We start from the raw sequence: 15,551 nt of genomic DNA, 5'->3' as shown, positions 1-15,551 counted from the left end.
GAATATGGACCTCCAAACAACACTCAGCACCCTTAACAAACTACAGCTCCCAGCATCCTTTGGGGGAAGCCATGGCTGTTTAGAGTGTTATGATACTAGTTTAGGTGCATACTGCAGATAGGGCCTTAGTCATGTCCATCAATTTCAGTGGGTCTGTTCTGAGTAAAAGTTAGTAAAACTGCTACCAATTTATTGAAACCATGTCATCCACAAAGATAAATGCTTCAAAACTAAATCCTTTCAGGCCCACTTTTAAATGTCAGTTTTTAGCTGTGTGGGAGTCACTTTTCCATTTTGTTGTGAGCTTCTCTTGCAAAGTTTGGACACCTTTTAAAATGACCCAGCCATATGCAATGTAGAATGTGAATCTCTACCCTCCGACCCCCATTTTTTTCAAGCAAGGTGACAGTTCTGTGGTCCTATTCAGATCCTGCACAATTGAGTCCCACTCATGTGGTTGTGTCATTTTGAACAGCTTCCCTCCACAGGAGCTACACACTGAAAAGTTGCCTGAGTAACATTTAAAGGGTCCCACCGATCTTATCAATTACAGAATAGGTTCAAACTGTGCAGTATTCGGAAAGTGCCCAAACTAGCACACTTTGTTCAAATTGAACAAAATCCATTTCAATAAAAAAGGAAATAAAGAAAAACCAGTGGTGGCTCCATTCATTAGATACCAGTGGCTTTAACATTATAAATGGTGGCTTTGAAATACATCTGCTTTGGATCTTGCATAGACTTGCACATATAAGAATCCTGGTTGGTTGATTCTTTCTTACTTTTTCCATATAAGATGTAAATGTTGACATCTTAATACCAATCTTGCTACATTTGTCTATTTTAATAATTCATAAGAGACAGTGTTTCTGTCTCTTGCATTCAACATTGCACAGCTGGCTTGGTAACTAATTGAGGAGTGGTTGTTCCCTTCAGTTATGTCTCTGAGCATTAGCCACTGTAGAACACAAGGCAGCTGAGAACTTCTAATAGGTGATTTATTGAGCTGTGTTTGGTCTCCCAGTTCTTTTTGAATCTGTGCCTGGTTTTCTCCCTCAGAAGCTGCCATTGGGAAGATCACAACCTGTTTAGATTCCTCCTTAGTCCTCTGGTGGGTTGCGTTTGTCTTCTGCAACATAAGGTTATCTATATTACCAAGAAGGCTGGTGGTTTGAGCCCACCCAGGGACAGCTGTGTGCATTGCAGCAAGTGGGACTTGTTGAACCTCTACAAGTCTGTGATTCTATATGTTGTGCACAATTTGTCATGATGCACGATATCAGCTTCTCTTAGACCTTTGGGGCTTTGAACTGTGTGACATAGTTCTTTTTTCTTTTCTTGCTTTTCCTTTTTGTTAAAAAAAAAAACCCTGGCTGCTGCCAGCCAACACACTTCATTGGCTGAGTATGCTGAGTTTCTGTGGCCTTCAGAATGCTACAGCATCATGATGTGAAATTCCAGAATAATGAAAGCAGCCCTATTCCCATGGTCTCTGTTCCTCTGTGGATTGTTATCTTTGTTCCTGTATGATTCAGACTGCCTTGAAAGCATTTGGACCCCTGTTTTAATCTCTGTTTGCTGGCCAGAGCTCGCACTTTTGAAAAAAATACAATGTCACCTGATATTTATTCTCTTTGCTACTTAACTTGCTTCACCCACCTGAATAAATTCTTGTTCGTGTTCTGTAGGCCAGCGTGTGTTTTATAAGATTAGCCTCTTCATCTTTTATCTCTTTATTTCCTGTGTCCTTGATCTCCTGTTGCCTCGTTGTTGTGGATTTCCCTTGCATGCTTTAGGACAGAACTGACACATTTTGTCCTAAGAGAGCGGTTGTAAGTTCTGCAGCTGACAAGTGTTTTGGGAAGGACTCTTGTGCTTTCAACAGTTCCTTTCCCTGCTGATTTTTCCATTGTGTCACAGCTAGAGATGCTTAAGGAATTCAGTTTCTGTGAATTCTGATGCAGACTGACCTGATCTGTACCCCCTGAACTAATGCTCAGGTTGGAAACTAATTATTCACACTTACCTGAATTTTGCAACATAGCTCTCAGCTACAAAAAGGTGCAAAAACATGTTTAAAATGCATATTTTAGAGTAAGATGTGTTTAGAAATGTGCATATTCACATAAAATACACATTTAAATTAGGTATTTTGTGTTGAGATATGTAATTAAATATCGCAAGTGCAATGTAGAAGATAACATTGTGCTTTCATATTGTCTCAAGACAGTTTTTAGTAATAAGCCTCTAAGGATTCAATCAGTGAATTAAATGTGTGTTTGATACAGTTTAACATGAATTTAATAAACAAAAAAAGCAAAGGTATGTCAAGTAGAACCTTCCCTTCCCCAATTCACAGTTGGAAAATACCTTTGTTAAGACCAACCTAATTGTCACAAAATAGTGACAGGCTTTTGAGTCCCCGGGGAGTTCAATCATACCTAAGGTGGGCTCCAGTATAATCCTTTTCTGTGTAAATTCTCACAGGATTGTTGCGACAAAGAATGAACATGTAATAGCACTTTTTACAGTGCTATAGACCCAGTTTTTCTACAGTTATGACACAGAAGTTGTTAAGGAATGTAGTTAATGTGTTAATTCCATTAGTGAGGAAAGAGCTGGCTCATTCCTAAAATGCAGCTGGCCCGAATCTGGTGCTACTGGACAGATTAAGCACATAACTCAAATTACAGCGTGGGTTGTGGGTCATTGGTTCTTATTAGGAAGGAGTGGATTGTTGTGCAACTGTGGAGTTACCTGAACACCTTGAGAAGAACTCATCTGAGAAGAAGATTTGGAGAATTGCCATATCTTTGCACTCCGAGAACTCTAAGCTGCTGGAGGACTCTCTGCATGTTGACTTGCCTGCATTGCAGGGGCTTGGAACTCCCTTGGTGTCCTTTCCAACCCTACAGTTCTATGTTTCTGTAACTTAGAACTTGCGCTTTGACATCTTTCGGCAAGGACGTTGAAGTACAGCGACCCCTCTGGGACCAGAGGGAGAAAACTCTTGGTGTAACCTGCATATACTGTATAAATACAGTGTGTGTGTTTTTTCATCCTACCCAACTTCCAAGCAGGTTAGGGCAACCACATGGCTTTGCTGGCCCTGCAAGTTTCATCTGTGAGACAGGTTGGGCTTTAGCAGGAGCAATTGGCTCAAAGCCACCCAGTGAGATTTACGGCTGAGTGGAGACCTGAACCCAGGCCTTCCTCCCTTTATCATAGTCTAGCACTCTTGCCCCTCCACATCCCATTGGCTCGGGATCATTTCCAGCATCCCATTCCTTTCAACTCATATCATAGTTCACTTCTCAGAAGTGAGACCTGCTTTTTATTCTACTATTGATCATTTGAAGTGGTGTTTTTATGTCTCCCTCTGTTATGCATGTGCAGCCCTGGTGATTTTAATAGAAAGCTTTGCATAAAGCCTTGAGAGTATGACATTTGTTTTTGGTATTTGAGATTCCTGCTTTGTATGAACTCTCTGGCTAGTTCTAATAAAAAGGCATGATTTATATAGCCTATGCACCATGCAAGTGTGCTCGAGGTACAGCAACAGTTGCAGCCCTCTGGATAGTAATCTGCTTTTTCCTCATGGCATTTTATAGGCCCAGTGTCAATCTGAGGGCATATTCTGCATTATTATTACTTTCTGTGGCAGCCCCAAATACAGAAATGTATCTGGAAGGGCTAGGTAGATGTTTAGGCTCTAAGAAAAGCAATGTATCTCTTTTCAGCTGGTTTGGAATGTGTTGCATGTTGCTTGCACTAGAGCTTAACCCACAGATTGAGAACTTCTTGTCTTCCAGCTTTTGTTGGACTACAACTCCCATCATCCCACACCCATTGACCATGCTGGCTCAGGTCGATGGGAGCCAGAGTTAGCCAACTTCTGTTGGCTGCCCCTGGCTTAATCTGTTATCTGAATTAGAATTCCCCCATTCATATTTTTTTCCTGTGCTGTAATTATACCCATATTAGCAAAGTGAATCATACAAAATACTTGCAGTTCTTTTACTTATTTATAAAACTTATATCCTGCTTTCTCCCCAGAAAGAAAATTGAAGCATCTTACAACAATCAAACAGACATGTAAGAAAATCAACTTCACAAAATGTATTAAGCAACCATAAAAATATGGAATCTGCTTAAAAAGGGGAATTCAGCAAAAATGGGGAACTCATAAAACTCTAAAAAAAAACCTAAAGTGAAGGCACAGAAGAAAACAACCTTCAGTTTTCTTCAGCTGAAGGCCTTCCAAAACAATCAGGTTTTGGCTAAATGCCTGAAGTAAGGAGGACCTCAGGATTGAGGGCCAAGTGTGGCCCTCCAGGTTTCAATATATGACCCTCAGTACCCCATCCAAGCTACATACCTCTCCTTAAGCCAGACCTCTCACCTAAGCCAGACCTCTTCTCTTTGCTAGACACCTCTTTGCAAAAGCACTTAAGGACTTGAACTGTGTGGAGGTCCTGTGCTTGCCTGGATGAAGAATTGTGGTGAGTAGGGGCAGAGACCCCTGGCATCCATGTGGCTGGCATGAACAAAACCTGTCTGCTTTATGCAGATGTTGAGTGTGGAATATTTAGGTAATTGCAGCACAGTGCAATAATATATTGTATTCCCAGAGGAGGTAAAGATAATTCAAAATCAAAGAAACCGGCCAAACAAGGCCCCAGCATATAGGCTGAAGGCATATAAGGCCCTTGTTGAAGCTAAGCAGGGGTCAGACCCAGGTCAGCAAGAAAGGAAGAAATATGATGCTGGTGAAGTTAAGTCTTTATTTAAGGAAACAAAATACAACTCAGCCTGGTGGTCTCAGCAACCCTTTCCAATAGGTCTTGCCCCTATGGAGCAGTTCCCAGGATTGAAGGCCTTCTACCACCCTTAAGACCTTCAGGATGTTCTCCAAGCAGTCTCAAACTGTGTCTGTCCACCTCTGACCTCTGCTCTGCTTTTCTCATTATTCTGCATGTTCTTGGAGACCAGCGGGAAGGGGAGCTTGTCACAGCAGGAGGGAGAGACTCCCTGGATTCTTCAGCATGATGCTCCATCTCTGCTTCAGCCTCAGAGTCTGAACTGTTCCCTGTCACAGGCTCTGCCTGCTCACTAAACCCTGTTGCTCTTTCAGCTTCCAACACCACCTCCCACCAATCTTCTCCCTCTGACAGCTCCTCTGTGTCCCACAATCAATCCCCTGGCTCTGAGCCTTACACCTCTGGGGTTTTGCTTGGGGATTCCCCAGCTGGTGTGTCTATTCCTCTTTGACCAGCCAGTCCCTGACAGCAGATCAGAGTCTGGTCAGTGCTTGGATGTATGGCCACTTGGAAACTATGTTTACACTGCCTTGGGAGTCTATGATAGCAGAAAAGTGGGATGTAAATGTAAGAAAAGTAGAATTGGCTGTGTTGTATTTACTTGCTATTCTCATTACAGTGATTACAGATTTCTCTCATTTCTCAAGTTTGCACAGCAGATTACTGTTATACTAACTTTTGACATCTTGGGCAACTTCAGGAAATGCATACAGCATATGCAGCATAGTCTTTTCTCAGAGTGTCCACTGGTGCCAACTCAGTTTGTTCCATATAAGAAAAACGTGGCACAAACAGTAGCCTTAGTCATGACTATCTATGGCAGTAGCCAGTTAGCAGTTGATCTTGGTATAATTTAGCAGCTGTCTTTAGGAATAACATCTGCTTTAAATGGAGCGAATGAACACGAGCACAAAAAAGGAAACCTCTGTGCTCTGAGTTCCTTTATGGATGAAAGTGGGAGGAGAGGCGGTTCAGTTCAGGATAAGAAACAGAGCCCGTGGCAAGGGAAGGATTTCCCTCGGCTTCCCTGCCAAATGAGTGAAGGGGAAGCAGAGAAGTTTGCTCCTCAGGAGGGAACTGCTGTCAGAGTCCACTTCTTCCTCTCCCAGCAACTCTTAATGCTCCATCCCACATTGCTTCAGAGAGGACCTTGATTTTTCATAGAGGCTTTTTTGTGGGGCAGGTAGTTGTAGGGAAAATGTTCTTATTTTAGGATCCAAGCTAATCTTCTTCCACAGAACCTGAGAGGCAGCTACCAGGTTTGTTGGGAAATTGTTTGCTAACAATTCTTCACTTACTTGCTCAGTAGCCTAAGCAGCAGAAATAACACCAATCAAAAGTCTTATTTAAAGGAACGTACACACAGGTGCAGGGACATGGGTGGCGCTGTGGGTTAAACCACAGAGCCTAGGACTTGCCGATCAGAAGGTCGGCAGTTTGAAGCCCCACGACGGGGTGAGCTCCCGTTGCTCGGTCCCTGCTCCTGCCAACCTAGCAGTTCGAAAGCACATAAAGGTGCAAGTAGATAAATAGGTACCGCTCTGGCGGGAAGGTAAATGGCGTTTCCGTGCGCTGCTCTGGTTCGCTAGAAGCGGCTTAGTCATGCTGGCCACATGACCCGGAAGCTGTATGCCGGCTCCCTCGGCCAATAAAGCGAGATGAGCGCCGCAACCCCAGAGTCAGTCACGACTGGACCGAATGGTCAGGGGTCCCTTTACCTTTACCTTACACACAGGTGTATCAGCTCTGGCCTTCGTAGGCCCATACTGAGTTGGCTATATTGTTCTGGGTTGAGGTCCATGTGTGACTGCTCACCTTGGATGGGCTGTGTTTTAGCACAACCAGAACCACTAAGAAAACATCAGCTGCAATGGATTAAAAACCTGCTGCAGGCAGTCTGGGCCATGCAGAATGTCTAACAGTCACCGTGGGTTGAAAACACAGCTGTGCATGCCCTAAGAAGGTCATATGAATGGACTTGACTACTTCATTTATCATTTTGCTCTGCCCTTCTGTAAATAAGTTTTATTACCCTCAGTCCTCTTCACTTCTTTGCTTGACACCTGTCATTTTTGGATAACAAAAACACTACCAGAACCACCAACATATTAATAGAATAGGGAAAGCAGTTTCTAGCAATATGATTACGTAATGCATTTTCAAGTCCCCCGTCTTTCAACTTTTCTGTTCAAGTTGCTCCAAGGGTCTCTAGGTGTGAGATAAGATAAGCAAGGTAAGTACCGGCACAGGGGAAGGCTTCAGTAATGAGTGTTTTGTTTACAAGGCCGTGTAGCATGTGTGTGGAGTGGAGAAATAGGCTCAGTTAGGGATTTAACTTTGGCAAATCAGATGTAAATCAGATGCAGGTCTCATACTGGGTAGTATGCAGCAACGTTTTGCTTGAGAGTAGACCCATTGAAGTTAATGAACATGGAGGGCACCATGTTTGCTAGCACTGTTGTACTAGATCACTTTGTGTAGAAGGTAGTCTTAAGAGGGGCGAGCCGGTGAACCTTTTACTACTTGTGATGCAGTGCCTAGTCTATATTGGACATTTTGATTTAAAAAAAAAATGTTGATGAAGTACGGTGGACCTGGTCTGAGCACATTTCCTTTGCCCTGAAAAGAAATGCTCACTTTGGCATGAAGTGAACATATGTTCAGCCAAACCACTTCTTCACTTTGAATAAATGTTTGTCTTTACCTTAAACTGCAGTGATTGATTACAGAAAAAGAAAAGGGACAAAACTCTACACTGCTTTTTTTGTTGTTGTCATTTTATTTTGATTAGTAGAATACATTGTTTTAAAAATGGATGGATAGATATTCTTAACATACTTACCCATTTAGCAGCAGATGAAAAATGGCCGGTCCTCACTAAATTTGCCTGACAGTTGGTGACTGACTTGAATCTAATACGTAAGCTTCATAAGCTTTGCCATAATGTTTTGAAACGGTCATAAACCTTAAGAGTATCCTAGTCACACATTTAACCTGCCACATTTAACCTTCCTCTGCGTAAGAAATTTATGACAGGTTCCAAATACAATCCTCAACCTTCTCCTTAAAGCAGATCACAAAAAAGAATGGTTATTGGGTCCCATGGGAACACAGAGTCCGCAATATATTTAAGCAGGCAGCAAGATGGCTGGAATTAGATATTCAGTGCCAGGTCTGGGAATCCTGATTGCCACTGAATAGCTACAAAATAGGGGCAAGGTGCAGGAATTTAGGGTGGGAGAGACTGTACTTTGCCTTGTGCACCCACTGCCTGTCCCTTGCCACTCCCTTCCTAGAGTCATTACTCGTCACAATGTTGGAAAACATACCCAGAACTCCTTGTAGCAGGGGGCAGAAAGAAGCCAGGGGAGGAATGGTGAGGAAAAGCTACAGGCAGAAGGGTTTATGTGCTTCTTCCCACTTAGTTTGAGATTAAATCCTCTTCATGCCCCTCTGTACCTGTTGGACTGCACTTGGATCTGCCGCTGAACGCCTAATTTTGCAAATCACGATTTCCAGAGTTCTTTGGCGAACAGCTAAATTCATCTCCACAGGTAGACAACATACCATATTGCATGTGCACACCCCCTAATTAATTTAGAGTATAAGCAGGGGATTTTTTCCAGCCAGAACTCGCCAGAGCTCAGTTCCAGCACCTCTCAGGTAGGTGTTATTGCCATTCTAAGAGAACAAGGGAGGTGTTCATGGCGAGTTCCGACACACCTTTTTTCTAGAAAAATAGCACTGAGTACAAGGAACTGGCAGTTCTGCATCTGCAAGGAATTGATCCTCTGTGGTGGTAGCACCTACTCACTGGAGTCTGCCTCTTTTGCCCATTCATATATCTCTGTTTTATTGTTTTTGGCACCTGCTAACCGATTTTTTTTTTTGGGGGGGGGGGAGCCTATCCACACAAGTAAATTTAACATGCAGTTTATTATGCATATTTGCTTTGGAACCGCTGGCCTTTTTGATATTTTGCTACATTTTATGTCAATTGTATTTTTAGCTTTCGATTTGGTTGCTATTTTTTAAATGAAGATCTTATGTCGCCTCATGTAAGCCACTCAGAGGTTTCTGTCAATTAAACAGCATATAAATCTTGTCAAGTAAATAAAAAGAAACCAACGTGTAAATGTGATGAATATGGTGAATCCAACATATGGTGTAGGTAGGAGGACAGCAGAAGATTCTTCGCACTTTCCTTTTATAGAGAGTGCCGATGACCTTTTGGGTCCGTGGTGCAAGGGATGTTTGAGATTCATGGCTAATGCCATATATAGAATCATAGAATCATAGAGTTGGAAGAGACCACAAGGGCCATCGAGTCCAACCCCCTGCCAAGCAGGAAACACCATCAGAGCACTCCTGACATATGGTTGTCAAGCCTCTGCTTAAAGACCTCCAAAGGAGGAGACTCCACCACACTCCTTGGCAGCAAATTCCACTGTCGAACAGCTCTTACTGTCAGGAAGTTCTTCCTAATGTTTAGGTGGAATCTTCTTTCTTGTAGTTTGGATCCATTGCTCCGTGTCCGCTTCTCTGGAGCAGCAGAAAACAACCTTTCTCCCTCCTCTATGTGACATCCTTTTATATATTTGAACATGGCTATCATATCACCCCTTAACCTCCTCTTCTCCAGGCTAAACATGCCCAGCTCCCTTAGCCGTTCCTCATAAGGCATCGTTTCCAGGCCTTATATATGCAGAATAGGAGAGAATGATTGGGGATGTAGGCAGCACGCCTCTTTGGGGAAATGCCTGGCATCCTTCCAACCAACTCGTAATTGCTTCACCGCGAAAAGCTGCAACGCAGACAGACGCAGCGACAGGAAAGGAAGAAAATCCCTAAAATGCAGAAGTTGGTGATGTAATGGGGATTTGATTCATAGCTGACCGCTGTTCTCAAGAGTCACCTTCGAGCGGAGGAGTGTGCTCCCCTCCCTCCGCAGGCAGATGATTTACTGCTTGACAGGTAGCTCACCAAAGCCCTTTGGCTGGAATCAGATGGCTTGTCTGATCCCAGCCAGTACACATCCATTTTCTCATACCTTCATTCAGGAGGGAGCGAAATAAGGCTGACTGAGCACAGTGCATCTAACAAATGCTTTGTCGGGTTACAGGAGCTCAGGTATTAAAAATTTATTTCTACCAAGGCTGAAGCAACATTAAAAAAAACTAAATGAAAAAATGAAAAAGGGTGATTTATGGACAGGGAATTTCTCTGTGCTTCATAAAACCATCATATCCTACAGCTGAGCATTTGTCAAATGCTACTTAAAAAACCTCACTAGCACCATTTTGGTTCTTTCATCCACAATGTTTATTCGGAAGCCAGGTTTGCATACAAAGCAATTAAATACAGTCAAACCTCGGTTGTCGAAAATAATATGTTCCGGAAGACCATTCGACTTCTGAAACATTCGACAACCGGTAAGGTAAAGGTAAAGGTACCCCTGCCTGTACGGGCCAGTCTTGACAGACTCTAGGGTTTTGCACTCATCTCACTCTAGAGGCCGGGAGCCAGCGCTGTCCGCAGACACTTCCGGGTCATGTGGCCAGCGTGACGAAGCTGCTCTGGTGAACTGGCACCAGAGCAGCACACGGAACGCTGTTTACCTTCCCGCTATAAAGCGGTACCTATTTATCTACTTGCACTTAAGGGTGCTTTCAAACTGCTAGGTGGGCAGGAGCTGGGACTGAATGACGGGAGCTCACCCCGCCGCGGGGATTCGAACCGCCGACCATGCGATCGGCAAGTCCTAGGCGCTGAGGTTTTACCCACAGCGCCACCCGCGTCCCTTTGGCCATGTACTTGCTGCCAAAAAGTGTATCTGACTATTTCCCCCTCTCTTTTGTTCAAGTAGTCAAAGGAAAGTACAGTTATTAATTTGACTGTGGCGAGCAAACACTTCAAGTGTATTAACAGTGCTTTTATTTTCATAATCCCAGGAACATTCAAAGTTTTGTAGATCTTATTCCACCTTTTTATTTTTCTGAAACACAAAAATGTGTTAAGTTATGCTGCAGGATTAGAAGGCGTAGTTATCAAAAGTAGGTCCTGCAAATCCTTATATGCTAATTTGAAAATTCACATGCTTGAATAGTTCCATGGACATAACACATTTAAGCTTTGTTTCTTTTCGTTATGCTATACTTATTTGTGTTTTGCCATTTGGAGCTCTGCTGCTGAACCAATTATACACCCAAATGTTTTACATAAGAGCTGCCTCTTGAGTCCTATTCATGCACCAGAAATAGTGGAACAAATACCACCAGGGCTTGCATTTGGCATAACATTTAAAAGGCACTGAATGCAACCCCAGCTTGCCAGGCAATCTATGCAACCCCAACTTTACCTGTTCCACTCGTGACATTGTACAGCAATTTTGGTCAGGGATAGCCTGGCTATTGTGACCTATGCATTGATAACCTCAAGACTTAATTACTTTAACACACTCTGTGTGGGGCTACCTCTGGAGCTGGCCTGGAGGCTCTAATTGGAGCAAAATGCTGCAGCTAGAATGTTGACGGAGACAGGCTCTCATCAGTACATAACTCGGTGCTCAAAAGTTTTCACTGCCTTCCCCCACACCAGGGCCAAGCTCAAGGTTACTGCACTATTTTGCAGCTTTGCTTAACAACTTTGCTCCACGATTCCTTAAGACAGTGTTTCTCAAACTTGCGTCTCCAGCTGTTGTTGGAGTACAACTCCCATCATCCCTGACCACTGGTCCTGTTAGCTAGGGATGATGGGAGCTGTAGTAAAGCTAGAGACCCAAATTTGAAAAAACACTGCCTTAAGGGCTGCCTCATTCCTTATATCTCTGCATGATCCTGAAGATCTTTGTGGAGTCACTGTTAGTGTTCCCTCATGGCTTGAATGCATGACTCCTGCTCCTCAGTATTGTGGGCCCAATTTTGTGGAACTCCTTTCCAGCTGAGGTCAAACAGGCCCTCTCCCTGTTGAACTTCCAGCACCTACTGAATATTTTTTTACAGCAGGATTTTTAACTGATGTTTGATTTTGTAGCTTAACTGATTGTTTACTTTTTGTGTTGTATCCTTATAAACCACTTAGAGGCTATTGTAGTTACTCAGTATAGAAATTGTTTAAATAAATATATTATGGCATTTGGTGTGAGGATATAGTATTGGTGGGCCTAATCTAGCTGCAGATTGAAGGCTCCCCAACCCTGTTTTAAAGGATGTGCTGCTTTTTCTAAGGAGGAAATATCCAAATGTGAGCAGGAAACACGATCATCATGGACTGGAGTTGGAAATGATAGAGCCTGACGATTTTCCTGTAGTATGGGCAGAATTCAGCAAATGCATCTGAGGTGTGTGGTATTGACCCCATGCATGGAAGAGGATATAAATAAAGCCATTGCTTTGTATCCATTGTTTGCTTGTCTTATAATTAAGAGCACTCTAGCTTCTTCTTTACCTTCACCTCCATGCTTCTGTGTAACTCCCTCTAATTTGGAAACCACTTAAAACATGAGTCAACCATGAAATTATGCAGTCACTGGCTTTCCCTCACAGATAAACTATATTTGTGATGGAGAGTTATACAGGGGAAAAGATATATATTTTAGGACTCTCCTTTCCTTACAAGATCCTATTACAGGCTTTCTTCAAAGGGCATGGAGACCAGGAAAAATTGCTGCTTGCCATACATCAAAACAAAGTGTAGTAGTGCTTCCTTTTTTTGATATCCCCCACCCAAGGGAACTCTGTCTCTCTACCCTACTAGGTCAGCACTAATGTTGCTTGTATCCTCATATGCAAGCAGGGCTGCTGCTTCCTTGCCTCCCCACCCCCACCTGCAGTTTTGCCACAGTTGGGCTCTGTGGTGGCAAGTGAGGCCTAGCAAGGTTCATGAGGGGCAAGGTTCAGGAAAGAGGCAAGGCTCATGCTGTACTCTGGGAAACACGGTGCTCTGCCATTGTCGTGGTCTGAGAAACAATTGGGAGGCAGTAATGCTTCTGAACACCAGTTTCTGGAAAACACAGGAGAGGAGAGTCCTGTTTGCAGGTTTCCAACAGGCATCCAGTTGGTCACTGAGAAAACAGGATGCTGGACAAGACAAGCCTCTTCCACCGGGCTCTTCTTATGCCATTACTCCAGGAAGAAATAAGCTGGAGCGGAGTCTTTTTACAGCAGCAGGGGCTTGTGCAGCCAAATAGTTAGCACCGCCTGAGCAGCAAAATACTGCTCTACTTAAAGGACCCAGCCTCCTTCAGTCATCTCCTACTGAGGAGGAGCCTCAGGTCTTGTGGTGCTGCATCTTCAGACTGTTGAGTGGACTGTTGAGTGAGGTTATTCTGAAAGCATTTGTGGGACTGGACCTGCATGTCCTTCCCCTCACTCCTCAAAAATGAGGGACATGGCTCCAGGGTCATGACAGCCACAGCTAATGCAGCAGAAGCACTGGCACTCTCCCTCCTTCCTCTGAGGAGGAAGGTCCTTCCACAAAATCCCATGTGTGTTAAGTCTGTAAAGTACCACCAGGTTTTTTGTTGTTGCAGTGTTCAGAGTATTAGACTGGGACTGGGACGACTTGGGTTCTAATCCCCACATGGCCATGAAGTCTGTGGTATGATCTTGGACCAGTTGCTGTGTCTAAGTCTAACCTACCAGGCAGTGTCATTGTGATGATAAAAGTGGGTGGGGAAGAACTTTGCAATACCATCTTGAGCTCCTTGGCAGAATGGTGGGGAAATAAACTCAAAAGGACTCATGGTACGTGTTACATCTTTGTTCCATCCTGACACCAGTTACTGAATAAGATGTCTTTACATAGTCCACAAATTTACAGGATTAAAGTTTAATTAAATCATCTCTCCTTTTTTTAAAAGGGAAAATGGAGAGAAGAAGGGGAGGTTATTTGGTCTCTGAATCTGGAGTAGATTTTTTTTAAATAAAAAGACTTCACAGGGGAAAATCCATTAATGTTAGGCAAGTTTGTGGACTGTCCTACAGTACAACCAAATTATAAATAAGCAAGTAATTGTGAATGGGATTGCATCTTTAAACTCAATGGCGGAACCCCCAAAGTAGATAATGCAATCTGGGTACAGAAACTTCTCAGGGTGGCATTCTAGGAGCACCCAATGTGGTGTAGTGGTTAAGAGTGGTAGTCTCGTAATCTGGGGAACCGGGTTCGCGTCTCCGCTCCTCCACATGCAGCTGCTGGGTGACCTTGGGCCAGTCATACTTCTTTGAAGCCTCTCAGCCCCACTCACCTCACAGAGTGTTTGTTGTGGGGGAGGAAGGGAAAGGAGAATGTTAGCCGCTTTGAGACTCCTGAAAGGGAGTGAAAGGCGGGATATCAAATCCAAACTCTTCTTTTTGTTCTTTACCTCTGCTGTACAAAAGGGGACTTGTGGGTTTCTCTTGCTGTTTCTTTTTTGCTGTGAGCAAAGGATATAATAAGTAAGTGCAACATGCTCATACAGTGCCTGCATGGGATTAATATGTATCCTAGTACTAATCAGGATGTGAGAGCTGCTGCTGCTGCAAGGCAGGTGAACGGAAAGTATGGTCCGGACATATGGTGCTCAGCGTTTTGTTTTGTTTTTCTTAATCAGAATGGTAATATAAATGGGTAAAAAATCAGAGTTCTCCCTTTCACTGGGGGTATGCCATAACTTAATTACTTGTCATCTGAGTGCCTTGAAATTCTTAAAGGAAGGTGTTAGATGAGCAGAAGGAATTGTTAATGCTGTTTGTAAACCTACTGATGTTTTGCTAATGAGATTCCCTTTCATGTACTATAAGGTAGATAGAAGGAGAGTGATCCTGCTGTTCAGAATGCTAATCAGTAGTGCTGGAAAGACATCTGTTTAAGCAAATATGATAAGAGAGCAAACTATGAAACAGTTTGCATCTTACTTGAGACTCCTAGGCTATGACCTTCAGTGGCCCAGCATTTAAGAACTTTGCAAGGCGGAAAAGTGTGTTTGTGTTAGAGATTGGGGACAAATTGGATTCAGTTCATATTTAATGGCAAACCTGCCTAATTCACACTTTCCAAAACAATATGTGAACTGAAAAACAGCCATCCTTTGAACATTTGCATTTCTCCGAATTTTGTGGTTCTTCAGTTGAGTACGTAATCTATATGAAAATGCATACATTAGGGTAATGTCCCATGTGTTGGTGAAAATAACATACAGGTTTTTTTGCAAAATTTGCATGCAAAAATGTGTACGATAGGCAGAATTGCATAGAAAAATAGGTAAGTTATGAGAAATCTACACTAATGTGCTGATGAATTTTCATGAGGGCTTCTTTAAAAATAAATAAATAAATCACAAACTGATATGGGAATGTGGAGTACTGAATGCAAGAATGGAACAGTGAGAAACTGAAATGGACAGATTTGCACATCCATTGTGTGTGTAGATGGATAGATTGCCCTACCCCTGAGCTACAGAGTCGTGGAGTCCATGCTTTGCAAGCAGAAGGTCTTAGGTTCAGCCTGACATCTCCAGCAAAAAGGACCAGTTGGCAGCTCAGGGGAAAGCTCTCTACCAGAGACCTTGGAGAGGTTTTCCTAGTCCCAGTAAGTAGGATTGTATTGAGCTGGATGGGTAAATAGTCTTACAAGGCCACTTCCTATGTTTCTGTGATGTGGAAACAGTGGTGCAAAGAGTTGTGTAGTTGCCTATTTGGGACTTCCAAAATTTTCAGACTGTAGCCCAAGTCAGGTTGACCCCGCTGAGGT

At 43.2% G+C, this 15,551-nt stretch overlaps 1 protein-coding gene across 7 annotated transcripts in view; it reads left to right on the top strand.

Moving 5' to 3' along the window:
- CHST11 (carbohydrate sulfotransferase 11) overlaps positions 1-15,551 on the top strand; it is a 214,718-nt gene that overhangs the window by 59,018 nt on the left and 140,149 nt on the right. For 2 of the 7 annotated variants that reach the window (XM_083401289.1, XM_083401287.1), the window contains exon 2: positions 4,057-4,095. The exons of the other annotated variants lie outside the window; for them this stretch is intronic. In XM_083401289.1, the coding sequence (XP_083257415.1) occupies positions 4,057-4,095 (39 nt within the window). The remainder of the gene's footprint in view (positions 1-4,056; positions 4,096-15,551) is intronic. 7 annotated transcript variants of the gene reach the window in all.

The sequence above is a fragment of the Podarcis tiliguerta genome (genome assembly GCF_965153285.1).
Source record: "Podarcis tiliguerta genome assembly, chromosome: 10".
Lineage (NCBI taxonomy): Eukaryota > Metazoa > Chordata > Lepidosauria > Squamata > Lacertidae > Podarcis > Podarcis tiliguerta.
Note: the sequence above shows the minus strand (reverse complement) of the source record. Positions and strands in the feature narration are given on the sequence as shown.